The sequence below is a fragment of the Sylvia atricapilla genome, chromosome 26, assembly GCF_009819655.1.
Source record: "Sylvia atricapilla isolate bSylAtr1 chromosome 26, bSylAtr1.pri, whole genome shotgun sequence".
In the NCBI taxonomy this organism is placed as follows: Eukaryota; Metazoa; Chordata; class Aves; order Passeriformes; family Sylviidae; genus Sylvia; species Sylvia atricapilla.
Window position 1 is genome coordinate 2,870,554 of NC_089165.1, and position 27,528 is coordinate 2,898,081.

Consider the following 27,528-nt stretch of genomic DNA (forward strand, 5'->3'; position numbering starts at 1 on the left):
TGGGCCGGGCACCACGGCAGACCCGGGCCGAGCCGCTCCCCGGGCCCGCGGCGGCGGCAGGGACGGGACAGAGCGGCCCCGAGCGCCGCCGCCGCGAGGGCGTAACCAAAGGCTGACTACAACTCCCAGCGTGCCCCGCGGCGCCTTCCTCAGGGCTCCGGCCGGCCCTTCACTTCTCATTGGCCGCTCCGCTCGCCGGCGTCACGAGCCCATGTGGGAACCGCGCGGGGCCATTGGCCGGAGCTCTCGCAGCGGCAGCCAATGGCCGGTGCGAGCGCCGCCGCTGCGGGCAGCGGGGCCGGTTAAGGTGGAGCGGGCGGAGGGGACGGGATGGCGATGTCCTGCCGTGCCCCAGCGCTCCCGGTGGGGCTGCCCCGGTACTCCAAGGGCCGGTCCCGAGGGGCCCCGGCCCGCCCGGCGCCCTGGCCCGACTGTGCACCGGGGCCCGCTGCCCCTGGGGTCCCCGGCCCGGCGAGCGCTGTCCGGCTGCACTCGTTTATGATGTCCACCCCCGCCACGGCCGGTGCCGCGGCCGCCCGCAGCCTCGGGGGCGGTGGCAGCGCTCGGCTTCGCTGCCCGGGGACCGGACTGCCTCGGGGACGGGCAGCGCTCCGGGCCGAGCGCAGGAGTGGGACCGTGCTGGGGGACGCGCGAGTGGCAGAGCCCGGGGCGGGGGAAGCGCCCGGTGAGCCCCGGCCCGGGACAGCCGTGCGGGCAGGCGCCTCTCGAGCGGCTCCGTTCGGGACGGGAGCGGCGGTTCCAGGGCGGGCTCCTTCCCCGAGCTCCCCTTCCTCTCCGGCATCACCGTGCGGGCGCGGGGCGGGCGCGGGAGCTCCGGGGCCAGCGCTGGCGTCGTCCGGAGCCCCGCGGGAAGGCGCCTCCTTAAGCGGGCGCGGGCGGCCGGGGCCGGGCGGCCTCTCCCCCGCACCGGGGCCGCCCCAGCCCCGCCCCGGCCCCGCCGGGGGCCAGCCGAGACCCCGCCGCCGCCGCCCGCGCCCCGGTGGAGCCGCTGGGAGGGACCCCGGATCCCCGGCGGGCCGAGGCTCCGCCGTGCCCTGGCGGGGGCAGCCCCCGCGGGAGGAGCGGGCGGCAGCGCCCCGGGAGCGGCGGGGCCGGGAGCCCGGGAGCTCAGCATGTTCCCGCAGGGACGGCACCCGGTAAGTGCCGCGGGGGCGGCGGGGCCGGGCCGGGCCGGGGGGGCCGAGCTGCAGCCTCCTCCAGCCGGGCTGTGTCTCCGCAGCCCCCGCTGCAGCCCGGGCAGCCCTTCAAGTTCTCGGTGTTGGAAATCTGCGACCGCATCAAGGAGGAATTTCAGTTCCTGCAGGCGCAGTACCACAGGTGGGCCGGGGGGCGATGGGGGTCGGGCCGGGCTGCGGGCGGGGGGAGCGCCTGGGGCAGAGATGCGGTGGGACAAGTGGGGCTGGAGCCAGGGGGAAAGTGGGGAAGGAGGAGGTGGAGAAAAGGCGCCTGGGGAAGGAAGCGCCTGCGGAGGAATGGGAGAGGGGTTTGGGCTGAGGGGCAGCGTGAAACCATCACTTGGGACGCCAGGTCTTGAGCGGGTTTTCAAGGGGAGGATCAGCCGTGTTTCCTCTGGCTGAGCCTGGTGTAGGGCAGGGAGAGAACAGCTACAGGTGTGTGCACAGCACAGCCGTGGGGTGCAGGTGCCCAGGGAGGGTGTGTGACACCCTCGCAGCCCCGTGAGCCCGCAGGGGCCGGCAGGAGATGTGCTGAGCTTGCCGAGGTCCCAGGGATGGGGATGGGGCAGGAGCTGCAGGTCCGTGAATGGAAACCCTGGCTCCCCTTTGCAGCCTGAAGCTGGAATGCGAGAAGCTGGTGAGCGAGAAGACAGAGATGCAGAGACATTATGTCATGGTGAGCTGCCCCTGCAGTGTCCTCTGGGCTGACACATCTGTGTGCTGGGGCTCCTCTCAGCCGCTGCCCTGCCCGGTGCTGACCTTGGCGCTGGGGAGCTGGGAGGGAGGAAGGAGTTAATCACCATTTCCAGCAACGCTGGCTCTTTTGCTGCTGTCTCGGTGCTCAGTGCTGCTTGAGGCCGGGAATCCTGCTGTACGTAGGTTTTGTCGCTTTTTTGGGGGGATGTTGGTTTTGTTTTTTACCTTTTTCTATCTGGCCTTTTAAGAGACCTCCCCACTCCTTCCTCTCTCTCTCCCAAGGGGTGGCTATTTAAGAACTGATGCTCCAAGGCTCGTGGTTTGGGTGGAAGGAGAAGGATCAGGGCAGGAACCCTCCCCAGTTGCCAGTGAGGGGTTAACAGGTGACAGACTGACCTGGGCACCAGGCAGAGCCTGCCTTGAGCAGGGGAACTGCTGGAAGGAAGGAAAGAGGATGGGGACAGCAGAGCAGTTCCTTCTCCTTTAGCATCTGACCTTACTGAGGAAAGGGGGAACCCAAGTGACACCATCCAAGAGGCAAAAAGATGTGAACTTGGCCAAGCTCCATCCCAGGGGTGAATCCAGCCCTGTCTGTGAGTCCGGGGTGGTGATATTGCAGGGCTTGTTCCTTCCTCTCACCCATCAGCTGGGATCCCTCCACACATCTCGGAGGCTCAGGGATTTCCCAAGGTGGATTGCTACCTTTGGAATTAGGCTTTGCTGGAGGAAAGCAGGTCCTCTGATCCCCTTTTCTCCCCGAGTGTGAGGGATTGGGGTCAGCACCTCTGGCAGAGTCTGAAGGGTGTAATCTGTTGTCACCTTTGCTCTGCACAGGCTGAGGGGGTGGGCAGCTGTGCCAGGGTGTGAAAACAAGTCCCGGGTGGGGTGGGATGAGGCAGGACAGGATCTGGGGTGGGGGACAGCAGGACTGGCTTGCCCTGGCTTAAACCAGTGCAGAAACTGCAGGTGTTAACAGCCTGTGGCTGCTCCCTACCTTGTCCCAGGCTCCTGGCACAGCGTCCCAGCCATTCCTCGTGGGCTGGAGCCAGCCAAACCCCAGGCTGGTCCTGGGCCAGTTGCTCTGGACAGCTTCTAAGCAGGCTGTGTTGTGGTTTTTCCTCTCAGTACTACGAGATGTCCTACGGCCTGAACATTGAAATGCACAAGCAGGTAAGTGCAGTGGGGGCCGGGCCAGCCGCAGGGAGGGTCGGAGGCTTTGTTGGGAAATGATCTCCCTTGAGCCCGTGTAGCTCTAATGACATGGGAGATGTGACACAGCTCTGTGCGAGGGACTGGCTTGCAAAGGGATCCAGCAGTTGTCAGGATGTGTTATTGAGTTCCCCATCCCAAAGAAGAACCACTCAGAGCCCTGCTGTGAGCCCTGGTGCCTCCCTGCAGTGCTTCCCTGGGGCCCCACTTGAACGAGGGATGTGGAGGAAACAGCAGGAGCTAGAGCCCAGAGGCAAATGGATTGTCTTTCTTTTCTTTTTTTCTTAATCCCCTTTTCCTTTCCCAAAGCCAGAGGAGTGTTTTCACCCTTCCCTGGTTCCCCTTTTGTTCCAGCGTTAATTTGCTTTCCCTCTTCAGATTTATCAATCTAGTCATCATGGGCTCTCTGCCAGGGAAATTAGTTTGGACCAATGCCTGACAAAGTGGCAAGTCAACTGCCATATCCCTCCAGCTGGCTCAGCCCCTCCGAGTTTGCTCCTTTTGTTAGCGGGGAGCGTGATGAAGGCCACGAGCACATTCCCGTCACTCTTCCATGCTCCAAGATCCAGCGGGACGGGGACCCAGGGGTGTCCTAAGCCAAGTGGGGCCGGGGACTCTGCCCACGGGGTGATGAGCAAATGGTTGAGAAGTGGGAGCCTGGGCAGGAGAGGCTGGAGGAAAGTCTCTGGCTCTGTGGGCACGGTGGCAGTGGCTGAGAGAGCAGCTGGGACCTGCAGGAGAGCACAGGGTGCCGGTGGGTGTGGGGCACAGCAGGTAAATGTTCCCTTTGTTCTCCCTTGGCTCCGAGCCTGCTTTGACCTCTGCAGCACCGGCGGGGATTGTCAGAAACCTGAGCTGATAAAGCCCTTCAGAGCAGCCAGTGGCAGGGTGGATTTACAGCAGGGGGGGATCCAGTTTTCCCCGGGAGATGTGGGTTTTCTCACTGAGAGGCTGGGCTGGAAGTCGCAGCCCCTTTCCTCGGAAGTGCCCTGGTGGGAACACAGCCCGGCTGCGGGTTTGTCTGCAACCACAGAGCCTCTCCTCAGAGCGTGCACCGGGTTTTCTGCATTCCCTTGTGGGCAGGGGCAGGTCTGGGGGTGCTTTGTGCCTCTGAAAGAGCGGGGGGAGCCGTCCCAGGGTCTGATGGGGATGGGAGTGGAGCCGCTGCTGCGGGTCAGGGCAGGTACGACCAGCAGAGCCTTGCGGGATTCGCTGGTGCGATGCCAAGAGGACCGAACCCGTGCAGTTCCGTGTCCCGGTCGGTCTGCCCTGGCTTTGGGTTGGATGTTTGGGAAGGGAAGGCACAGGCAGAGCCCGCTGCCAGCGCCTGTGGCTCGGCTCCCCTCCATCCCTGCCCGCTGGCCACGGCAGCCCGCAAAGTGGGTTTGGGCCGGGCAGAGCCGGGCCGGGTTTGGGCCGGGCAGAGCCAACTGGGCTGCGAAAGGACTGACAGCTTGGAGCTTGCCTTGGCCTGGGGCCACGGAGGGATGGAGGCGTGGGTTCCCTCCCGTGTGCCTGGCAGCCGAAGGGGGTCCAGCAGCCCCGGGCAGAGCCCTCCCTTGGCACCAGCTCGGGAAATCCCAGCAGGGATGCAGAGGCAGCAGGAGAATTTCCGCCAGGAGGGCGTGGGTGGGGAGAGTTTAACTCCTCGGCCGAGGCTCAGTGTGTGCAGGATGCTTGGCTGCAGGAGGGGGACAGGATGGGGCTCGGAGCTCTCCATCTCTGGTGATACTTGCTTCCTCTTTCAGGCAGAGATTGTCAAGAGACTGAGTGCCATTTGTGCCCAGATTATTCCCTTCCTGACGCAGGAGGTAAGGAGGAGGCAGGGGGTGTGCAATCAGATTGCTCTGGCTCCTTGGGAAGGAGAGAATCAAAGTCCAGCCTGAACAACAGGAGGTTCTGGGGAAGAAAAGCTCCGTGTCTGGGCTGGAGGGGTGGGAGAAGGGGATGTGGAGCCGAGTGCTCCCTCCAGCCAGGGGCACCGTGTCACCAGCCCCGTGCTGTTCCTCCCCAGCACCAGCAGCAGGTCCTGCAGGCAGTGGAACGGGCCAAGCAGGTGACCATGGGGGAGCTCAACAGCATCGTCGGGGTGAGTGGCACTGCCTGGCTCTGGGCGAAGGCTCTCTCCTGCCTGGGGGTTTGGGCCTCCAGTGATGAGGGAAGTCAGAGGTTTTGTTATTTTGATACACCCCTCGTGGTGAAAGGATTTGCCTCGGTGCCCTGAAGGTGTTGGATGTCCTCTGGGATATCCCTGACCTCAGCAGGGTGGGGCAGAGCCATGGCTTGGGCTCTGCAGCAGGGAGGGGAAGGGGCACGGGAGAAATACAAAGTGCAGAGAGAGAATAGGAGGCTGTGCTGTGCTGAGCCTGCTGAACCCTCAGAGCCCAGGAAGGGGCAGGGGGTGACCCAGCCTGTGCAGCCCCGACAGCTCCTGTGCCACCCTCTCCTCGTCCCTGTCTCATCCCATCGCGCTTCGCATCGCGGCCAGGGGAGGGCACGGCTGCGGCTGCCTCCTCCACATCCAGGACCATTTGCTCTTTGTCTTTCAGCAGCAGCAGCTTCAGCACCTCTCCCACCACGCATCCCCCCTCTCGCTGGCACCCCACCCCTCCAGCATGCAGCCCCCTAGCCTGAGCGGGGCCGGCGGCACCGCGGGGCTCCTGGCCCTCTCGGGGGCACTGATGGCACAGGCTCAGCTGGCCACCAAGGAGGACAGAGTGGCCCAGGATGGGGAGAACAGAGGTAAGGGGAAGAAGCACAGCTGGGTTAACCCTTCAAAAGCTGCCTGAGTCAGTGCTGGGGCAGCGTGTGCAGGGATCCTGCTGCCTGCTCTGCCTCTTTCCCGAGGCTCCTGCATCCCTGGGGATGGCAGATCCAGCTCGTGGGATGCCTGCAGCCCCAGGAGGCTGCCTCTGTTTCTGACCCGGGAGCTGCTGCTCTGCAGTGATGCTGTGTGTGCAGCCCAGGCTCTGGGCAAGTGTTTGTGCCCACACACAGGTCTCCCTGCTCCCCTGCGTGTTTCCAGTGCAGGAGGGTTCTCCCCCTCCATGAGGCAGCTGGGAGGTCCCCACCACAAAGAAATCCTCTCCATTTTACACCGAGGTTTATGCCAAGTAAAGATCTGATACTTAAAGATGAGACTTTTAGGGAAAATACTGTTGCGAGCCCGTGGCAGAAACTGTGACAGCTACAGGCCTGAGGCAAGGAATTTAGAAAGCAGAGCCTCATTGCGTGTGTTGTGCCGTGTAAATTACACTAATTCCTAGTCCATATGGGTGCCTCCTCCTGTCAGGATCACCGAGTGCCTTACAAACATCATCAATATTTAATCATCGTTAAATCAGTGCTCTGAATGCTACTGGCAGGCCTGGGCCAAATTAGTCACGCTGCCCAGCTTTGCTCCTGGCCCTTTGCTGCTCAAGGGCTGCACAAAGGAGAAGCTGCTCTGAGCTCAAGTCACTTTTTCGGAGCACAGGTTGTGCTGAGAGAAGGCTGGGACAAGGAGAGAGGCTCTGGGCAGCTCTGTGGGCTTGAACAGGCAGGCAGATTTAGCAGGAGAGATGTTTCCTTGCAGACTCCCCTCCTGGGGAAGGTGCTGACTGAAGTGCGCTTGTGTCAGGACCCAAGAGCAGCAGCAAAGCCAGGCCCTGGGTGGGGTTTGCTGCAGGTTCTCATGGTCTGGTTTTGGCCTGTGAGATTTCAGGGTGGTGAAAAGAGCAGCAGGAGACTGTCGGTGGCAGCTCTGCCCCCCTGCACACAGCTGTCTGCAGTTCAAATCCTGTCCGTGTTTCTTTAAGGATGCCTTCCACAAAGGAGGAAAACAAAGTCCAGGGAAAGAATAAAAGCAGGCTGTGCTGTGCTGAGCCTGCTTAACCCTCAGAGCCCGGGCAGCCCGTGCCTCCAGCCAGAACTTCTCTCAGCCTGGCTGTCTGGCCGTGGTGAGGGCCATTCCTTATTTAAAAAAAAAAAAAAAGGAAAAGAAAGAAAGGTTGAAATGCTCCATCTGTCCAGGGTTAATCCTCAGTGTTCTGCCATAGTTAGCCAGAGCTGGTGTGAGTCAAGCTGAGCCAGGGGTGCAGGGCTGGTGGCAGGCATCTGGTCCCACTCCAGACCACAGCCTTGGAGCATTGCCTACAAGAATCCCTCAGCTTCCCATCCCTGCCTGCCTCTTTTTACCAGCAGGGACCTGGACTCATTCTCTCCAAAGGCTGGTGAATCTTTACGAGCAAAAATCAGCCAGGGAAGGTTGCTGAACTCCAGCCCACAGCCCTGTGCTTGGATTTGCAGTAAATGCCTGGCACTTCTTCTCTGGGCTCAGAGAAGTGGAGCTGCTTTGCTGTGCATGTACACAGAATTTCCAAGCAGGGCTTTTTAGGCATGGCTTCCTAAGGAAATAGGAGGAGTGTGATTCAGGGGATCTCAGCTGGCAGGCCACCTCGTCCCCTCCTGGTGCCTTTGGACCTGTTGTCATGTCTAGGGAAGGGATTCCAAAGCTGGGATCATTTCTTGGAAGGAGGTGGGTGGGTAGAGATTCTCCTGCTTCCCCAAGGAGCACCGAAGTGCTGAGCTCCTCTTAGACAATAGAGAATCCACATTTCAGGTGGGCAAAGTGGGAAATCAGATGTGATTTTTTTGTTGTTGTTTGTTTTATAAACCTGTGTCCTGCTGTTTCCTGCCTTGCCCTGCTGTGCCACTCTCTCTTTCCTGCCTGGGTATGTGGCTTGGCATTAACAACCTCTTCCTGTCCTTCCTTCTGCTCTGACATGGACCTGGGGTGCTCTCCTTGCTGCTGCCTGGTTCCAGAACACACCCCAAGCCGGGTAAGTTGTGACAGACAAGTGGCCTCAGCTGGTCCTGATGGCATCTCCAGTGTGCTCCAAGCTGGCCACTGGCTCCTGGGAGGGGATGGGGCTGCTGGGTGATGGGGCTTGGCTGGCCTGGGTGGGCTGTGTTTGCATCAGGGTTTTGTAACTGAAGGTTCTGGGCCACCTCAATTCAGTCTTTGCTGATGCAAGGAGCTAAAGATCAAGGGCTGCTCCCAAAATAACCAGCTCTGTCCTTTTCAAGGAGTTTCCAGTTTAGGAATCATTCTGAGCAGGTCTCAGAGCTGTCAGCCCCTCTGCAGTCCTTGGCTGCCCCCTCCCTTTTAGGATCCCCCCAGTCCCAGGGCTGTGATCCCTTCCCAGGCTCCACAGTAGCTGTGCAGAAGGCAGGGTACGAGCAGGGGAAGGAAGGGTTAAGGATCTCCGCTGGGGAGCTGTAAGCATCGATCGTGGGCTTGCGAGGTGGCAGAGGAGGAAGCAGAGGAGGTGTCTGTGATGCCATGACTGCCAGACACCTCCCCCAGAGCTGGCCTGGGGGACAGGGATGGCCCTTTCTGCTCCCTGGTTGTGTGTCAGGGCTCTTGATGTGACGGTGCTGGGAGCAATCAGCTGCAGGGATTGGGGCATCTCCATCACCTTGTGGCTGCATTAGCACGAGTGGGGGGATGCCAGGGGATGTGTGACAGCCCTGCGGCTGCCAGCAGCACCTCAGAATCAGAGGGGTGTTCCTCCTGCTTGGCCCCTTTCTGCTTCCCAACCCTCGGGGCAGGGTTGAGGTGAAGTAAACACGGCTGCAGTGGGGATTTTCTGCTCCACCCTGGCTCCTCGTCTCTGCAGGGGTGGATCTCTGGTAGTGCTGGGGATGTTCCTCTCTGGGCTTTGGGATTTGGGGGTCTCCTTTCCAGCAGCCAGGGAGATGCTTTGCCAGGATGGAGGTGGTCATGGAGCAGGGTCTGGCCTCACTGAGGGGTGGCTGTGTGTGGCACAGGGGCTCACACACCTTCCTCTCCCTCTCTGCCTCAGAGCATTTCTTCCTCCCCTCCCGAGAGCCTGCAGGACGAGGAGCGGACGGGGCTGAAGAGGAAACGGGAGGAGAAGGAGCTGCCAGGGAATTCTGTGAGTGCACCAAGGGCTGTGGCTGAGGGGACTGGGCTGGGGAGGTGGCTGGGGAGCCCTGTGCCTGCCCTGCTGCACAGGGCTGGTGTCCTGTGAGCAAGAACAAAGCAAATGAGGAGCCCCAAGGAGGCCCCTCAGCCCGAGGTCTGGGACACTGCCAGCAGGACATGGTTGGTGTTGGGCCATGGAGTGATGTGCAGGAGAAAATGGGTCCCTCTGGAGTCCTGGGGCAGAACACAAAGCCTGCTCCAGCCTCTCCCTGCCCTGACTGAGCCCTTCTGGATTTCTCCCTCCTTGCAGGACAGCGATGGGGACAAGAGTGACTACAACCTGGTGGTAGATGAGGTAAGCCCTTGAGGCCTGGCAGGGTGTCCTGCTCAAGCTGCAGTCGTTAGATTTAGGACTCTGGTTCCTCAGTTTTGGGGTTCTTTAGGCTCCAGCTCGTCACTGCTGGGCAGCAGTGACCAGCCAGGACACGTGCCAGCCCTGCTCCAGTGCGTTGTGCCAGCCAAGACTGATTCCACTCCCACTGCTCTGGGAAGGCTGTGCCAGCCAGGGCTCAGCTTTGCCAGCCACAGGCTTGGCTCTGCTTCACAATCCCCTTTCAGCCCCTCTGCTGCAGCATCCCATATGGGGAGGCTGATAAGCTGGGCTGAGAGCTCCATGGAGCTGAGTTTACTGCTGGCAGCTGCTGTGGGTGGAGGTGGCAGGAGCCTCACAGCACACCCTGCCCCTGCCAGCCCCAGGCCCCAAGCCCAAGTCCTGCCCTGCCTGGCCCTCGAGGAGCCTTGACTTTTAACACACCTCAGTGCAGGGGATTTACTGAATTCTGGTCTTTTGCAATGGAACTGCCACATGCTTCTGGTACAGCCTTTCCTGACTGAGGCACATGTGACAGGACTTGATCCCAGCCATCACTATTCTTGGTAGAGAAGATGTTTTTGGGGACATGCTTGTTCCTTTCCTAGAAGACAGAGGGGAGAGAAAGACATGAGGTCTTTTTTACTCGTGCCACTTCCTAAGAAAATACAAGCCCTGAAAGAAAGATCAGCAGGAATTTCTGCAGAAAATGACGCTTATGAAAGCCACTTATTGTGGCGATAAAAAGTCACAGACCTGGTTGAATGGTTATGAGTGCAAGAGCTGAGGGGTGGCTTTGCCTCTGAAATGGCAGGCCTGTCTCAGCTCCTCATGTGTGCTGATCCCCGTTCCCTCCTTGTGAAGGCATCCAGTGTCCTCTGAACCTGCTGTCACCTCTCGTTTTGTTCAAAGAGCAAAATCGAGGCCGTTTCTCATCCAGGGAAGCATCCAGAACGGAGCCCTCTGAGCGGATACCGAGGGGACTGAGGGTGCTCCTGGGTGGCTCCTCGGGCTCCTTGGCATGCACAGTGAGGTTCCTGCTCCCCACAGAGCTGTTCTCCCCCCAGGACCCCCCCTCGGAGCCCGGCAGCCCCGGCCGCCGCCCGGCTCCATCCCGCCGGGAGCCGCCCGAGAGCCCCGCGTCCATCGGCTCCAGCGGGAGCCCCGCGCCCCAACAGCACAAGGAGCAGACCCCGGTAAGGAGCCCCTGGGCAGCCTGAGCTGGGGGTGGGATGTAGGGACCGGCAGCACGGCCCTGAATTTCTCTCTGTGGCCAGTCCGCTGCAATGCAAAAGGGGCACAGAAATGCCGGTGGCTTGTCCCCACTGCCACCTCCCACCGTGGGCAGAGGTCCATGCCCTCGGGGTAGGGTAAGTGCTGCTGGGCAGAGGGCAGGCTCTGCAGTGTTCTCCACCCTCCTGCCTGCAGGATTCCCCAGAGCTGCTTGTAGCAATTGATTTTTCCTTCTTTTTTTTTTTTTCCTTTCTGTATTTTTTTTTTCCTCCTTCTTCCTTGCCAAGCACCAGTCCAGCGCTCAGATTGAAACATCAGCATGTGGGGAAGGGGGAGGGACGTTTCTGCCACTCCTCGGCCTCCCAGCCACCGCAGGGACCAAGTGATATGTCCCCCCATCTGGGGTCAGGAGCCAGCTGGGGGCTGCGGGCAGCAGCGAGCAGCAGCTCCCCGGCACAATCGGATTAGAGCAGACAAAGCGCCCTGAGCAATCTGCCAGCACAGCACGTAGCTTTTCTCTGTTATTAATTTTTTTTTTTCCTTTGCTGGTGTCGACAAAATCCCCTGACAGAAAAAGCAGAAGAAATAGGAGAGGCAAGGAAAAAAAAAAAAAAAAAAAAAAAAAAAAAAAAAGAGGCAAGGAATGAAATAGCTGTGAGGATTGGAGAGGCCAGTTCATGCCAGGCATCCTCTTGGTCCCAGGGTGAGGATGGGGGTGTCCCCCCCCATGCAGGAGGAGTTTTGCTAGAGGGAGCAGCAGATGTGTCTGTGGGGTCTCATGCTGGTGGGCACTGCAGGGTTGGCCACTTTGGGGTGACCTGAAGCTTGTGTGGGACATTTGCACCTGTGGGGCGAGGAGTGGGGATGTGTGAGGGGCAGAGGGGATCAGGCCCTGGGTGGCCAGTCCCTGACCAGCTCCATCCAGGAGCTCCTTCCACCCTGCAAGCTGTGGAGGCTGCTGGCCCAGGCTCTGCTCCCACTGCTGAAGCTGCTCTTCTTTCCTCTGCTCCACAGACCGACTCTGTGGCCAATGCTCCCACCTCCAAGCCCTCCTCTTCCTCACCAGCCCGTGACTCCCTGACGCCTGGCCCCAGCTCGGCCGTCCCGCCCCGGCCACCCCCGGCCAAGGCCCCCAGCACCGACACCGTCAGTGAGTGTCCAGGGACAGCACCGGGGGCTGCTCTGCTGTGACGGCGCCGTGGGGCTGGGATGGAGGGAGGCACGACTCTGTCTGCCACCAGCAGAGCTGGCAGGGCCCTTCTGCTCCACCAAATCAGATCTCTGAACCACGGCCAACAGCAGCACCTCTGCCATTGCCACGCACCTGACTGCCCGGTGGGCTGGGACCTGCCGAGGGCGGTGGTCGGGGTAGGGCAGAGGTTTTTATCTGATTTTTCTCTGATTTTGTTGGGGCTGCATGAAGCTGGGTGCTTCAGGGCTCGGCTGGAGGGGGTGGCTGTGCAGTCACCAGGTGTCCCTCTCCCCCGGGTGACCCTCGCTCGCGCCCGTGGGCCAAGACGCGGGTCTCTCCTCGTGCAGCTCTGCGCAGCCCCCTGAGCTCCTCCAGCCCCTACACGTCCTCCCTGGGGATGGTGCCCCACGCCGCCCTCAGCGGGGAGCTCCCGGTCCCTGGCCTCTACATGGGCATCCACCTCTCACCCCAGGTCAGCAGCGCGGTGCTCTACGGCCGCTCCCCCGTGGTAAGTCACCGAGGGAGGGGCTGGGTGTGCTGGCTCTGCTCTGTCCCCTGGGTGGGCAGCATCTGGGGCTTGAGCCAGGGGGGTGTACCCATAGAAAGGGCTCCCTTCCAGAGGTGGCTGGGTTGTGAGGCTGCTGGAGGCTTCAGAACACTCAGAGAAGCCTCTACCGATTCCACTGGTGTTTAACTGTGTCTATGGGAACCGATTTTGGCCTTTATTCAGTGCATGTGAGGACAGTGAGTGAGAAGCTTGCATAGAGCCGGGCTGGGCTGGTGCCAGGGTGTGCAGAGAAAGGCCTGAGCACAGCTTTGGTGTCCTCTGCTCCGATCCTCATGTGCCCTTTGCTTTGTGCAGGTGGCGTTTGAGTCACACCCTCACCTGAGGGCTTCCACCCTCTCCTCTTCGCTCTCCACCATCCCGGGAGGGAAGCCGTAAGTGGCACATGCTGGGGCTGCAGGGAGGGTGGGGTCAGGGGCTGAGCCAGGTGCTGGGAGCATCTCCCTCCCAAGGGCTCGCTCAGGGCAGGGCAGGGCTGAGGGGAGCTGCTCACCCATCCTGAGTCCAGCAGGGCCATTTCATTCCTGGCAGCTGGCGGTAACAAGGAGCTGGGTAATTAAACCCCTCATTAACCAGAGCACAAGGGGCACTGTCCACCTTGGCTTGAGCGTGGCTGATGGAGAGGTCACCTCCTCCCCTCGGGCATCACACAGGGCTCCTTCAGTCCTCACTTCTGCTCCCTTCTAGTGCCTTGTCCTCTGACTCCAAACCCCTCTGCCTGTGTCAGACCTGCTGGGTCCTGCATGGCACCGGCCCCTGTCCAGGCAGGATCCTGCTCTGGTTCTCAGTGCTCTGCTCCCTCGCAGTGCCTACTCCTTCCACGTCAGCGCCGACGGGCAGATGCAGCCGGTGCCGTTCCCCCCCGACGCCCTCATCGGCTCCGGCATCCCCCGGCACGCGCGGCAGCTGCACACCCTGACCCACGGCGAGGTGGTCTGTGCTGTCACCATCAGCAACTCCACAAGACACGTCTACACCGGGGGCAAGGGCTGCGTCAAGGTCTGGGACGTGGGGCAGCCGGGCACCAAGACGGCCGTGGCTCAGCTGGACTGCCTGGTGAGGAGGAGGAGGAGGAGCAGAAATGCCGGTGGGCTGGGGCTGGGAAGGGGAATGTGCCCCTGTTTCAGAGGAGGGGACAGAGGGGCCTTTCACATCTGCACTGAGAGGAGGAGGTGTGTCTCCTGCAAGGCCCTGTGTGCTCACTGTCTCTTCCTTGCCCTGCCCCGTTGCCTGTCCCGCCCTGTTCAGAACCGTGACAACTACATCCGTTCCTGCAAGCTGCTCCCCGACGGCCGCAGCCTGATCGTGGGGGGGGAGGCCAGCACCCTGTCCATCTGGGACCTGGCGGCCCCCACGCCCCGCATCAAGGCTGAGCTCACCTCCTCTGCCCCTGCCTGCTACGCCCTGGCCATCAGCCCTGATGCCAAAGTCTGCTTCTCCTGCTGCAGCGACGGCAACATCGTGGTGTGGGACCTGCAGAACCAGACGATGGTGAGGTGAGTTTGGGGCAGGCACAGGGGCAGATGCTGACTGTTGGGGAGCTGGCTGCCCTGACAGCTGTGCCCTCGCCCTCTCCATCCCCCTCTTTCCCAGGCAGTTTCAAGGCCACACGGATGGTGCCAGCTGCATTGATATCTCTAACTATGGCACCAAGCTGTGGACTGGGGGGCTGGACAACACCGTGCGCTGCTGGGACCTGCGGGAGGGGCGGCAGCTGCAGCAGCACGACTTCAGCTCCCAGGTAGGGCTGGAGCCCTGTGGCAGCACCCTGCAGCCAGGTGGCACCTGCTGGGCCACGGTGTGAACCTGTCTGTCCCCTCAGATCTTCTCCCTGGGCTACTGCCCGATGGGAGAGTGGCTGGCAGTGGGGATGGAGAGCAGCAACGTGGAGATCCTGCACGTCACCAAACCCGACAAGTATCAGCTGCACCTCCACGAGAGCTGTGTCCTCTCTCTGAAATTCGCCTCCTGCGGTAGGCAAGGGCTGGTTTTTCTGCCTGGGCTATGGATAGCCTCAGATTTATCCCTTTGCTTTACTCCTCCATGCTCAGCTCCCCTGAGTGGAGTCCCAGATGTTGACACCCACTTTGTCTCATGTCCCAGGGAAGTGGTTTGTGAGCACGGGGAAGGACAACCTGCTCAACGCCTGGCGGGCGCCCTACGGAGCCAGCATCTTCCAGGTGGGCTGAGGCATTTGTGCAGTGGGATGATTGTGGCTCCAGGCAGCAGCCCTGCTCTCACCTCCTGCCCTCTCACTTACAGTCCAAGGAGTCCTCGTCAGTCCTGAGCTGTGACATCTCTGTCAATGACAAATTCATCGTTACGGGCTCTGGTGACAAGAAGGCCACGGTCTACGAGGTGGTTTACTGACTCCTGTCACCATCCCTGCCCCATCAGGAAAGGGGGCACACCTTGTCCAAAGCCACCACAGCTCACAGAGGCCTCCAGTGCTGGACCTGCCCTCCTGCAGTTCTACTTTCTCTCCTCCTCCACTGCTTTCACAGACCAAACCAAGGCCCTGGCCCAATTCTCCTGCCCCTGTCCCTGCACAAAGCTGGAGGTGAGAGCTGGATGCAGCCTGACATCCCCTGAATCTGCACAAGGGCTGGGCTGGACATCCTGGGCCCTGTCTGTCCCTCGGGCCAGCTGCACAGGGAGCTGGACAAAACCTGAGAGTGTCTCCTGAATTACTGCTGCTGATTCAATGGCACCCATTTTCTGCTGCAAAAACAGCTGTAAATTATCAGTAAAGAAATATATTTAACTATGTTTTCAATCCCTTACTAATAAAAAGGAACAAAAGAAGGGCTGGGCTGGTTCTGGGCAGGGCATTGGCCAGTCAGTGCTGCCAGCTGTGCCAAGGGCTGGACTCTGAAGGATGTCCTGGGGGGCTGCTTTTGGCCAGCAGCACAGGGGAGGAGGCTCGCAGCACGGCAGAGGTGTGGCTGCTCGCCCAGCACTGTGCTGTGGTGCCTGTGGTGAGTTGTGGCTGGAGGCAGAGCCCAGGGCAGCTGCCACACCGCAGCTCCTGCCAGCCCCAGGGCCCTGGGGAGCAGCCCTGTTTGCCCACGGCGATGCTGGCAGGCAGCCAGACCGATAAGGCAGGCGCTGAGTGCTCACATCTAATTTCCTTCAGAAACCACTTCCTCCAGCGCCGGGCTCTCCACCGGCGGCACCGCAGAGCCGCGGCCACGCTCCGCTCTGTGCCCACACCGCGGGCCCTGGAAACTGCTCCCCACCACGGCCAGGGCCAGGGATGGGCTCTGCCCACAGGGGAGCTGCCTCAGACCCACCTCAGCACAGGAAAGTAGCAGCAAGTTGTGACCAAAGGGGACAAAGCTTCTTCCCTGGTCTTGCTCCTCCTCACCTGGCTCCATCCCACTCCCACAAAGCATCGAGGCTACTGCCCAGGACAAGGCACAGCTGCCTTTTTTTTTTTGTTTGTTTTTATTATTAAATACACCCTGGGAGGCACACAGGGAAGTAAGGCCAGAGCCCATCCACCCTGGCAGGCCCAGAGCCTTAAACAAATAAAAACCCCACAACGAAAAGTTAAAAACATAAAATAAAAAAAGCACCCAAACAAAACCCCTAACAATGCCAGACCTCCCCCCCCCCCCATCTCCAACTCCCACAGTCTAGATTTAGAAAGAAACCCACAAAGAACAAAACAAGGAGAAAGTCCCCAGGAAATCCACCCCGAGCAGCAGCCTGCATGATGCCTGGCCACGGTCCCAGGGCCACCTCCACCCCTCTTGGCTCTCCTCCAGCTGGGATGCCACAGCCACTGGCTGCACGTTCTTTGGGAAGTCAGCAGCAGGGCAGGTAGAGTCCACCTGTCCCATCCACGTGGACACCTGCCTGTCTCGCAGTTGGCACCTCTGGGGCTCAGTAAATGATCTCGTAAACTGTCGCTTTCTTGTCCCCTGAACCAGTCACAATGAACTGATCGTCCGTGGAGATGTCGCAGCTGAGGACGGAGGAGGTTTCCTTCGACTGCAGAGAACAGGGGTGAGCACAAGAAGCAGCCTCAGACCAAGCCCCACTCCTCGGGGACCCAGGGAGGCTGCAGGGACGAGGTTATGGGGCTCGTAATTGCTGACACACAATTAGAGGTGGATTGGCAGCCTCACCCCCAGGAACCCCCCACCCTGCTGGCTGCTCACCTGGAAGATGCTGGCTCCGTAGGGCGTCCTCCAGGCGTTGAGCAGGTTGTCCTTCCCCGTGCTCACAAACCACTTCCCTGTGGAGGGACAAAGCAGCCTCATGTCACCAAACCAGAGCCAGCAGCTGGATCCCAGCAGCAGATCGTGCCCAGGCTGTGAAACACACAGAGAGGCAGCCACATCTCTGCCAACCACGAGCCAAAGGAACACAAACAGGAGTTTGGCTCCAGCAGCCAGCACTGCTCCAAGAGGCACGGATAACCCTTCTCTGGCTGTCATCCACCAGGGACAGGGCTGGCTACCAGAACAAATGCTTGCCCCCAGTGCAACGAGCCCTGCGACACACAGACAGAAGTAGAAGTGGCAACCATGAGGCTACAGAGCATGGGGGGGCCAGGAGAGGAGTGCCTACCGCAGGAGGCGAATTTCAGAGAGAGGACACAGCTCTCGTGGAGGTGCAGCTGATACTTGTCGGGTTTGGTGACGTGCAGGATCTCCACGTTGCTGCTCTCCATCCCCACTGCCAGCCACTCTCCCATCGGGCAGTAGCCCAGGGAGAAGATCTGAGGGGACAGACAGGTTCACACAGTGACCCAGCAGGTGCCACCTGGCTGCAGGGTGCTGCCACAGGGCCCCAGCCCTACCTGGGAGCTGAAGTCGTGCTGCTGCAGCTGCCGCCCCTCCCGCAGGTCCCAGCAGCGCACGGTGTTGTCCAGCCCCCCTGTCCACAGCTTGGTGCCATCATTGGAGATATCAATGCAGCTGGCACCATCCGTGTGGCCTTGAAACTGCCTGGGAAAGAGGGGGATGGAGAGGGCGAGGGCACAGCTGTCAGGGCAGCCAACACCTGAGGCAGAGTACGGGCAGGGCAGCACTCTGCAGTGAGGAGCAGCAAGGACAGGCACTGTCCCGTGGCCAGGGTTAGACGCAGGGAAGGGCAGGGGGCAGGAACATTCTGCAGGGGACTGAGTGGTCCCTGGCCTGAGAGTCCCTGGCAGTCCTGCCCATGCTCCCCCCTGCCCCAGACTCACCTGACCAGCGTCTGGTTCTGCAGGTCCCACACCACGATGTTGCCGTCGCTGCAGCAGGAGAAGCAGACTTTGGCATCAGGGCTGATGGCCAGGGCGTAGCAGGCAGGGGCAGAGGAGGTGAGCTCAGCCTTGATGCGGGGCGTGGGGGCCGCCAGGTCCCAGATGGACAGGGTGCTGGCCTCCCCCCCCACGATCAGGCTGCGGCCGTCGGGGAGCAGCTTGCAGGAACGGATGTAGTTGTCACGGTTCTGAACAGGGCGGGACAGGCAACGGGGCAGGGCAAGGAAGAGACAATGAGCACACAGGGCCTTGCAGGAGACACACCTCCTCCTCTCAGTGCAGATGTGAAAGGCCCCTCTGTCCCCTCCTCTGCAACAGGGGCACATTCCCCTTCCCAGCCCCAGCCCACCGGCATTTCTGCTCCTCCTCCTCCTCCTCCTCACCAGGCAGTCCAGCTGAGCCACGGCCGTCTTGGTGCCCGGCTGCCCCACGTCCCAGACCTTGACGCAGCCCTTGCCCCCGGTGTAGACGTGTCTTGTGGAGTTGCTGATGGTGACAGCACAGACCACCTCGCCGTGGGTCAGGGTGTGCAGCTGCCGCGCGTGCCGGGGGATGCCGGAGCCGATGAGGGCGTCGGGGGGGAACGGCACCGGCTGCATCTGCCCGTCGGCACTGACGTGGAAGGAGTAGGCACTGCGAGGGAGCAGAGCACTGAGAACCAGAGCAGGATCCTGCCTGGACAGGGGCCGGTACCATGCAGGACCCAGCAGGTCTGACACAGGCAGAGGGGTTTGGAGTCAGATCCATGAGCAGAATACACCCGGTGATGCCAGTTGTGGACACAATAACCACAGCCCAAGTTTCCCCCCATTGTTCTCCCCATCCCTGCTGCCCCCAGCTTGTCCACACACCCCAGCTCCAGCCCCACAAGCCACCCCATCCCCTGCCCAGCCCCACTTACGGCTTCCCCGAGGTCCCCACTTGCATGCCGGTCACCAGCCCTGGGACGCGCATGTGCGGGTGCGGGTCGTAGCCCACCTGGAGGGGACAGCAGGTGAGAGGGGCTCACACTCCGTGGCCCCACGGCCCCACGGGGACGAGGTCACGCACCAGGGGCGAGCGCCCGTAGCCGCCGGCTCCCACGGCGGCCGCAGCCCCGTTGAGCTGCGGGGACATGAGGTGCAGGCTGGCGTAGGCACCAGTCCCGGCCACGTCCCCATTCACCGCAGGGTGAGCCAAGCCAAAGGCAGCCGAGTAGGGGCTCTGCACTCCCAGCGGATTCCTCAGGCCCAGGGCTGGTGGGGGAGAGGCAGAGTGAAGGGATGGGGCCCTGGAGACAGGATCAGAGTCCCAACCCGGCCCCAGCGGCGCCATGCTCACCCAAGGGGTCCACGGGGACCTTGGCGGCGGCGGGGCGAAACTGCTGGGCACTGCTGGAGCCTGGGAGGGTGTCACCTTGGGACGTGGGGGTGCTGGACTTCAGGCTGGGAGTCCCTGCTTTCTCCACCTGCCAGGAACAGAATGGGGAGGTGGCCACTGCACCACGGCCCTGCCAGGGGTCTCTGTTAGCTCTGCCTCATTAACAGCCCAGACAGTGCTGAAGGGTGAGTGGGAGAGGATTTGAGCTGAGCTCTAATGGAACAGAGCCCCTCCCTGTCCCTCCAGCACTTTGCCTCGTGGGTTTGGAGGCGGGGGGATCCATGTTTGGCCACCCTGATAGCCAAGCCTGGGCTGCAAGGACACAAGCACGGGCCCCAGGTGAGTCACACATACCGTGGGTGCATCCTTGCTCCGAGATGGGGACGTGCTGCTGGAGGAGGCCATGGAGGTCGGACTGAGGGGCACGGCCTCCTTCCTGCCCAGTGGGACCTTCTCCACCCCGTTCTCCCGGGACGAGTAGGAGTGGACACTGTGCGGGGAAGAGGGGTCCTGGGGGAGGGAGGGAAATCAGCAGGGAGAAGAGCACGCAGGAGAGCAGAGATGTCCCAGGTTGTGGAGAGCTGATGGCTCAAGCAAGGGCCAGGATCCCAGCCTGGATCCTGGGGCTCGCTGCTGCTGGCGAGGGTCAGGGAGCACAACTCCCACTGGCACCTCCCTGTGATGCCCACCTCTGCCTGGAGCAGCCTTTTAGCCCCACCCTCAAGGATGAACAGCTCACACTGACCCCAGACCCCTCCCAGTGTCCCAGCACACTGACCTCATCCACCACCAAGTTGTCTTCACTTTTGTCTGCATCGCTGCCCTGAAACATGGAGCACAGTTGGAGCCAGAGGGGCTGCAGCCACCCTCACTCCTGCCTGGAGCTGTGCCAGAGGCACCCCACAGGAGAGGATGGGGTCACCCCAAGCCCCCCAGCCCCGTGCTCACATAGTCTGTAACAAAGTCCTTCTCCTCCACCTTCCTCTTCTTGCTGCTGCTCAGGTACTCGGCGATGGCTCGTGCGCGCTCCCCGTTTGACAGAGCCAGGGAGCTCTGGGATCAGGGGACACTGTCAGTGGCTGGGGATGCTCTACCCAGCTCCCGGGACAGGCAGCACCAAGGCAGGGCTGACTCCAGGAGCATGGAGGGCCCCAGCCCAGCCCTGTGTCCTGACCACAGCCGGTGCTACCACAGAACGGTGCAAGAGAAGAAAAAGGCACTTACGGGGCCGGGGTCTCGGTCTGTCGCTGTGGCAACGCAGAGGAGCAGCAGGAGGAGGGAAAGGAGGACATGTGTCACCACCAAGAGCCCCACAGGAAAGTCACCCACTTCACCCATGGATGCTGGGGTGTTCACAGCAGGGCCAGAGCAGCACAACAGCAGCAGGGTGGTCCAAGGTCCCCTCCCCACACCAGCCCACCTCACCACCCTGCCACGAGGGTGCTGGGCAGTGGAGGATGTTCCCCACCCAAACCCCTTGCAGCTGCAAGCCCCCTGCCCCTCCAGCCCAGTTGGTAGCCTTCAGGCATGGAAAAGTGGCTCCCACACAGCTCTGGCCCCCACCCCAGGGAAGTGTCCAGGTGAGAAGGGCATGGAGAGCAGAGAGAGACCCAGGGCCCAGGTTCACTCAGATCAGACACCCCAAGTTTTGGCTCCCCCACACTCACCCCTGGACTCTGTGTCATGGACTCCTCGGTCATCCTTGGCGAGGAGCTGGGCCTGGGCCCCCAGTGCCCCCGAGAGTGCCAGCAGCCCTGAGGCACTGCTGATGCCAGCGAGGCCAGTGGGCTGCATCCCAGAGGGATGGGGGGTCAGCGGGATGGGGGGAGCGTGGTGCGAGAGGTGCTGGGTCTGGAGCTGGTGCTGGAGAGGAGAGGAGAGAGCAGAGTCGAAGGGCTGTGCCAGGACAGCTGCTGGGCAAGTGAGGGGCAAGAGGCAGCCCTGGGTCAGTCAGCAACGGGGCCTGAGTGTGGAGGGGCAGGGCATGCACCCAAGGGTGTCCCCAGTAATGTTCTGGGGGCCACCATGTCCCTCCCACCGACCCCTGCCACCCTGGGCTGGATGGGAGACATGCTGCAGCCTCGAGGCAATAATTGAGTGGGGATGGTGGTGACCCCACTCCACCCAGGCCACAGGGCATCAGGACACAGTGACACATGCCAGCCACCACCCCCACCCCCAGCTGGATCCTCTCAGCCAGGAGGAGAGGAGAGTGCTGCTGGCAGCCCCCCGAACCAGCCTGGCTTGCCCCTCTCCTCCCCTCGATTCAGCCATGAGTGGGAGAAGGCACGAGGGGCAGGGGCTGCAGCCAGAGGCAGGAGGGGGCTCAGCCCAGGGACGGCAGGAGCCCAGGAGGTGCCATCATGACAGAGCTCCTCAGCCCTGGCCCCGGAGCACCGGGAAGGGGTGGGCAGAGGGTTGACGTACCCCGATGGCCGCGTTCAGGTCGGTCATAGTCACCTGCTTCGCTCGCTCCACAGCCTGGACCACCTGCTGCTGGTGCTGTGGGGAGAGAAGAGTGGGGCTGGGGCAGGCTCGTTTCTTTCTCTGGGCCCCAGAGGAGCCCTGCACACCTGGCAGGGGCCCCAGGGCTCACCCACCTCCTGAGACAGGAACGGGATGAGCTGGGCACAGATCACGTTGAGCCGCTTGGCGATCTCCGTCTGGTGAGAAAGAGAGATGAGAGCCCATCAGGGCAAGGGGCAGAGCAGAGCCCACACTGAGGGGACCCAGTGCTGCCAGGAGAGCCCCCTCACCATGGGTGCTTGGCCCGGGAAGTCTCAGGGTACTGACACTCAGCCCCAAGAGCTGCTGCTCAGCACTACGGAGCAGAAACACCCTGCGGGGACAATTCCTGTTCTAACACCACCTCTTTCAAAAACCAGCATCCTCCATCCCCACCCTGAGAGCGCTGGGACGGCTTCCAGCTCCTCTTTGCCAGGGACATGAAGCCCCCCGGTCCATGCCACCGAGGCCACCCCCAAGCAAGTCCCCAGCCCATCAGCCACGGCCCCTGCAGGCTCCCCCCTGCCCTCCACACAGCCTCCTGCCGGCACCACGCCCGCTCCTCGCCGCCCTCCCAGCCCACAGGAAGCCCTGGAGAGGTGTTCTCCTTCCAGCTGCTGTTTTTCTGCAACACTCGAGTGCCACTGGCAATCAAGAGCGCAGAGCGCGGGGAGGGAGAGCAGCGTCGTGCTGTGCCGTGCCATGTTCCCATGGCACCCCCCTGCCAGCTACCAGGGCCCCGTGTTCTTGTGGCATCCCCCTTTCATCTTCCAGGGCCCCCTGTTCCTGTGCCACCCCCTGCCAGCTTCCAGGGCCCCCACCGGCTCCACCCTGCACAGTTCTGGCGAGAGGAGAGCACAGACATCCAGCCATCCCCGGCCTCACAACCCTGGGAAGAAGCCCCAGAGGCTGCGGGGACAGGCTCCTGCCCCTGCTGATGGCCGAGGGATAGACATTGCTCGAGGCAACAGCGGAGACGCCCACTCAGAGCTGCGGACTCGTCCCCAGAGAGGGGACAGAGATCAGCAGCTCTCCCTAAACCCTGGTGTGGGAGGGATCCTTCCACTCCTGGCTGGGCAGGGGATGTCCCGGGCACAGAAATCCAGGTAAAATGCTGTCTCAAGCCCTGGGGAGCTCCCTGTCCACCCGGGTAGGGAGGATGAAAACACTGTGGAGCCAGCACAGGGCTGAGAGGAGAGGATTGAACCCAGACCCCCTTATCAGCCCCCAGAGGAGACCAAAGGCTGAAGGGCCCCAGGGACAGAACTGACCCCTGGCTGTCCCTGCCAGGACCTTGGGCACATCTCCCACGCCCAGCTGGTGCAGGAGTGCCAAGGTGAGGGGCCACAGCACTGCCCGGCTGGTGTGGGGACACAGACCCAGGGACACTCTCTGCTGCCCTCCAGAGCAGCTGCCGACCTGCTCTTGCCAGCCCCAGAGCACAGAAACAATCTGGCACCTGCCCTCACTTCCCCTTCTGAGGGAGGAAAAAAGAGAAAGAAAAGAAAGGAAGAGGGGGGGGAGCAAGGAGATTTGGCAGCCAGCAGTTCTGGGAAGGATTTAGCTGTCTCCCGGGGCCGGCAGTGATGGATTCTCTTCCCTAATGCACTGATGGGCAGCAGCTCCTTGGGGAGAGCTGCCTCCAATTCACTCGCACTCGTTAATGTGCAATTTACTGGCACTTTAACGCTCTCAGCATGAAAAATGATCACGCTGTTTGCAGCCCCCCCAGCCACCAGCACCGTCGCCTCCCCTCTGGCTCGCGGTGAGCAAGTCCAAGGCCAGGCAGATTCGGGGAGGTGGTTTTACAGAAAGCTACAGGCCCCTTCCATGCCAAAAACAAAGCAACAATAAAAAAATTAACGTCTCCTGCTCGTTCCTGTCTTGATCTTCTTCTGCCGAGCCTGTGGCTGCCTGGAGAGCTGCACCACCACAGCCAGCCCCCAGCCCCATTTTCCTCCAAACAAACCCAAAGCAAAACCCCACACCTTGGCCCGTGGTGCCAGCACTGCCGAGCCCCTGGGGACACGGGGCGCAGCAAGGACAGAGGCCACACCACACCACGGCACCACCCAGCCTCTGTCCTCTGTCACCACGGGCAATCGCTGCCTCGGGGGCTCTGGGGTGTTCAGGACCTGCCTTTGCCCGTAAGCAGCGCAGGATTTGGGGGAAGGGGAGGAGGAGAGACAACGACCCAATCCTCCCAGGGCAGCGCTAACCCGCGGCTCCTGCGCCGGCAGTTCCCGTTCCTCACACAATGGCCGCTGGCTGTCAGAGCAGACTTACGGGCCCTTGTTAAAAGTGCCGACAGCTCACTGGCCGGCGGCCAGCGGCACCTGGGGCTGGCAGAAAACACGAGCCTGAGAGGGCTGGGAGAGAATCAGCAGCCAGAAGAGAGGAGCTCGCATCCATCCAGAGACAAGCTCCGGGCCGGACCGACCCTTGGCATCGTCCCTCACAAGGGCGGCTTCACACCTCAGCCCCAAGCAGGGATGCCGGGACAAGGAGGGCACCTCAGAGTGACAGAACACCCTCGCAGCGGGCACAAAGCTGGCCAGGAGTGACTGACAAGGTGCCCTGTGCTGGGGCCAGGGGCCAGAACCGCCGCGGTGCCCACCCGAGCAGCTTCCCCCGCGCAACAGTTGGCGGCGGCGGGCGCGGGGCGGGCAGGAAGGCGGCGGCGCGCCTCGCCAGGCTCCTCCGCAGCCTCTTTAAAAATAGATGAGAAGAAACCTTCTGTCTCAGAGCAGCTGGTGACCCGGAGCTCGGCACAGGGGAGGAAGGGAGGAAGGGAGGGAGCTGAGGAAGGGAGGGGAGGGATGGGGAAGCAGCGAGGGGGATGAGCAGCCCTGAGCCCCCGGAGAGCCCACCCTGCACCCACACCCCGAAACCTTTCTTTCTCCTCAGAATGCTCCTGGCCCCTGGGCCAGTGGGCAGCAGACAGTTGCAAAGGTGTCGAGCCTGTGACTCTGCAGCCCACCTCGCCCTGAGGAAGAAGCCAGTCTCCTTCACAACAGTCACCCTGTGACCACTCACAACCGGTGCGAGCAGCGGTGCAAGCACAAGTCCTCCACCACTGCTCTCTGCCTGACACAACAAGAGCATCACAGTCCAGGCACGGCACCCTGAACCCAAAACCAGAGCACAGACGTGTGTGTGGAGAGCTAAGGAGGCAGCCAAGGCGGAAGCACAGAGCAGAACAAAGCTTCCAAAGCACAGGGAAGGGAACACATCCCCCACAGGCACAGCCTTCCCTGGGCTACAGCAGGGAGCAACCTCCCATGTCATCTGTGGGGACAGCCCTGGGGAGCCCGGGTGGCAAAGTGGGGAGAGGAAACTGGGCCCAAGGAGGTGGACAACCCACCCAGACTCACCTGTTTGTGCATCTCGATGTTCAGGCCATAGGACATCTCGTAGTACTGTGAGGGAGAGAAAGCAGCATCAGCATGGCTCTGGAGACCAGAGTAACTCACAAGCAGAAAGTCCTCTGTGGTGCTGGCACACCAGGTCAGCCTGGCCACAAACAGTCACAGTGTGGTCAGCCCAATGGAGACAACACAGTCCCCAGCTCCTTTCCCAGGAGCTGAGATTTCTCACAATGGCTGCAGCCCCCAGGATGCACACAGTCCTCCCAGGACTCCTGCAGGAATGGGGACAAGCCCACACAGGAGCAGATTTGCCACCACAAGCTGCGGCAGAAAGTCCTGCTCAGAAACCACGGCTCTTTTTGGGGGAATATCCAACAGTAACAGCCACAGGAACCAGATCTCAGGACCTGGCCGCACAACCCAAAAGCAAGGGGAAGGCAAAGCATCCCTGCATGTCCTTTGATGGTTCAGAGGAGTTCCCACACCACCCTTCTCCTTTCAGGTGGAGCTCACTAACCATGACATAATGACGCTGGATTTCTGTTTTTTCTGTTGCCAGCTTTTCACATTCTAACTTCAAGCTGTAAAAATAAAAAGGAGAGAGAAGGAGAAGGAGCAACCCCCCTTGGTCCTCCCAGTGACAGGATTTCCCTATCTGGACAGAGCACAAGACTTCCTAGTGTACCACATGCTTCAGCCTCCTCAGCTTCAATCCCATCTCCCAGCACAAGCCAAGAAAACCACCTGAAAGAGGTTGGGAAGGGGCTGATAAAGAGGAGATGGACAGCAAAGGGATCTGGGCATCAGGGAGCAATTTGCACGGACTCTTAACCCCCTCCCCAGCATCTGCTTCCCAAATGGAGCGAGCTGCAAAGCTTTAGCTGCATTTCAAACCTTGCTCTGCCCCGCGCAGTGTGGGGAAGGGGAGGTGATCCTGGACAGCAGCCTCACGGATCAGAGGGACTCCAGGTCTAAGTGATAGCTCTGGCTCAGCCCAGGAGCTGGGTGCTGGAAGCCAGCACTTCCTCCTCGGGCTTTTGGCAGGCAAAGGCTGGATTTCCCCCACAAACAGAGTCATTTCAAGCTACCAAGGTGATGTTTGGCACAGCCATCCTCTGGAGGGACCAGTCCACCAGCCACAGGGATGGTGCTGCCCCGTGCCAAGAGGAGCCTGTTGCTGCCCAGTACCTGTGAAGTGCCCAGTTCACACGCTGGCATGTGAACTCTGGCAGCTTCTCACCTGTGGTATTGGTTCTGCAAGAACTGGAATTCCTCCTTGATTCGATCCAAAGTCTCTGGGTAAGTCAGCTTGAGGGACTGGGGGGTGCTGGGGATGGCACTGGCAGCAACAGCAGCTCCTGAGGCAGCAGAGGGGGCCTGGAGATGGGCCTAGGCAGAGATGGGACCTCCAGGGTCATTGCTGCCCAACAAGACTGCCACATCCACATCCCCAAGGGTTTCCTGCACCTGGGGAAGAGGCTACGGGCACATCTGGGAGAGCAGCACATGCAGGAGGTTGCACAAGGAGTTACTGGAGAGGAAACTGGTCACAACCAGGCACCAAGGGCCTTGTCAGCATCATTTTGGCCACTGAGCCAGAAAGGATTAATGATCACGGGTGGCACTGGGCATGGCACAGACCTAGTGGCCTGTCCTCACCCAACCACCACCCAGCTGAGCTCCCTGCCCTGCCCATCACCTTCATGCCCTGGTGAATCCTTCTCCCACCACCTCCCAAAGCCCAGACCCGCAGCTCTGGGGCTCAGCACCGCTTTGGGAAGAGCCACAGCATCGCTCCCGAGCATCACGCACAGTAACAGCAGTCAGCTGTCAGTCAGCACCGAGCGGGGAGCTGGGGTTTGGGGGCGCGGGTCCCCGAGGGCCGTGGTGGCACTGCTGCCAGGGGGCGAGGCTACGCGCGGGCTCACCGGGGGCCTGTTCTGCGGGAACATCCTCGGTACCGGACAGGCCCGGGACCCTCCGGCCACGCGGGCCCCGCCGCAGGCTCGGGACGGGGCCTGGAAACAGCTCCCAGCTCCGGATCAGGCCCTGGAGAAGAAGCCGGGGGGTCACCGCCCGGCGCTGCCCGGGGGGCGCGGGGCCCTTCGGGAGCCGCAGCGGAGCCCCGGAGCCCCGGCCCCGCCCGCAGCCCGCCGCGCCGCGCGCCCCCCGTTCCCGCGGGCACCGAGGGCCCCGGGGCTCGCTCCGGGCTCCGCGGACCCGCCCAGCCCCGGCCCCCCGCGCCGCGCAGACAATGGCCCCGCCGCCGCCCGCCGCAGGTACGGCCGCGGGGCGGGACCGGCCTCGCCGCCGACCCAGCCCCAAGCGGGGCTGGAGCCCGGCCGGCGGACACCGAGCCGAGCCGAACCGGACCGCACCGCCGGGACGGGACGGGACGGAACAGGACGGGACTCACCGCGCTGCCGGTCCCAGACCCGGCCCCGGCCCCGGGCGCGCGCCCCTGCGGCGGGGCGGGCCGGGCCGGGCCGAGCCGAGCCCGGTAGAGCCGAGCCGGGCCGAGCCGAGCCGGGCTGGGCCGGGCCGAGCCGAGTGCAGCCGAGTGCAGCCGAGCCGGGCCGAGCCCCCGCCCCGCCCCGCCCCGCCCCGCCCCGCCCCGCCCGCGCGGCCGCCGCTCTGCGGAGCGCGATC

At 61.9% G+C, this 27,528-nt stretch overlaps 2 protein-coding genes across 5 annotated transcripts; one reads left to right on the top strand and one right to left on the bottom strand.

Annotated features, from left to right (window-relative positions):
* The first annotated feature begins 942 nt into the window (after nt 1–942).
* TLE2 (TLE family member 2, transcriptional corepressor) lies at nt 943–15,154 on the top strand. Of its 4 annotated transcripts, none has more exons than XM_066336161.1 (20): nt 943–1,157; nt 1,241–1,338; nt 1,809–1,872; nt 3,018–3,062; nt 4,850–4,912; nt 5,116–5,190; nt 5,651–5,843; nt 7,905–7,921; nt 8,948–9,040; nt 9,341–9,385; nt 10,468–10,596; nt 11,648–11,783; nt 12,173–12,333; nt 12,688–12,764; nt 13,197–13,446; nt 13,639–13,886; nt 13,984–14,131; nt 14,213–14,363; nt 14,494–14,570; nt 14,653–15,154. In XM_066336161.1, exons 1-20 carry the CDS (start codon nt 1,134–1,136, stop codon nt 14,758–14,760), a joined length of 2,202 nt encoding a protein of 733 aa, XP_066192258.1. In that variant the 5' UTR covers nt 943–1,133; the 3' UTR covers nt 14,761–15,154. The 4 variants fall into 4 exon arrangements, 3 of the variants coding, with proteins under 3 accessions (XP_066192258.1, XP_066192256.1, XP_066192257.1); XR_010745413.1 differs by having other exon boundaries at nt 1,021–1,157; nt 13,988–14,131; nt 14,653–14,710; XM_066336159.1 differs by having other exon boundaries at nt 1,021–1,157; nt 5,654–5,843.
* Nucleotides 15,155–15,818: 664 nt separating this feature from the next.
* On the bottom strand, nt 15,819–27,430 carry LOC136371849 (transducin-like enhancer protein 1). The gene is made up of 21 exons (XM_066336158.1): nt 27,296–27,430; nt 26,808–26,928; nt 26,120–26,268; nt 25,397–25,460; nt 24,886–24,930; nt 21,607–21,669; nt 21,434–21,508; nt 20,674–20,869; nt 20,231–20,253; nt 19,955–20,059; nt 19,785–19,829; nt 19,361–19,516; nt 18,968–19,094; nt 18,698–18,882; nt 18,549–18,625; nt 18,031–18,280; nt 17,588–17,835; nt 17,201–17,348; nt 16,969–17,119; nt 16,557–16,633; nt 15,819–16,386 (listed from the first exon to the last, which is right to left on the bottom strand). Exons 2-21 carry the CDS (start codon nt 26,829–26,831, stop codon nt 16,279–16,281), a joined length of 2,316 nt encoding a protein of 771 aa, XP_066192255.1. The 5' UTR covers nt 26,832–26,928; nt 27,296–27,430; the 3' UTR covers nt 15,819–16,278.
* Nucleotides 27,431–27,528: the final 98 nt, after the last annotated feature.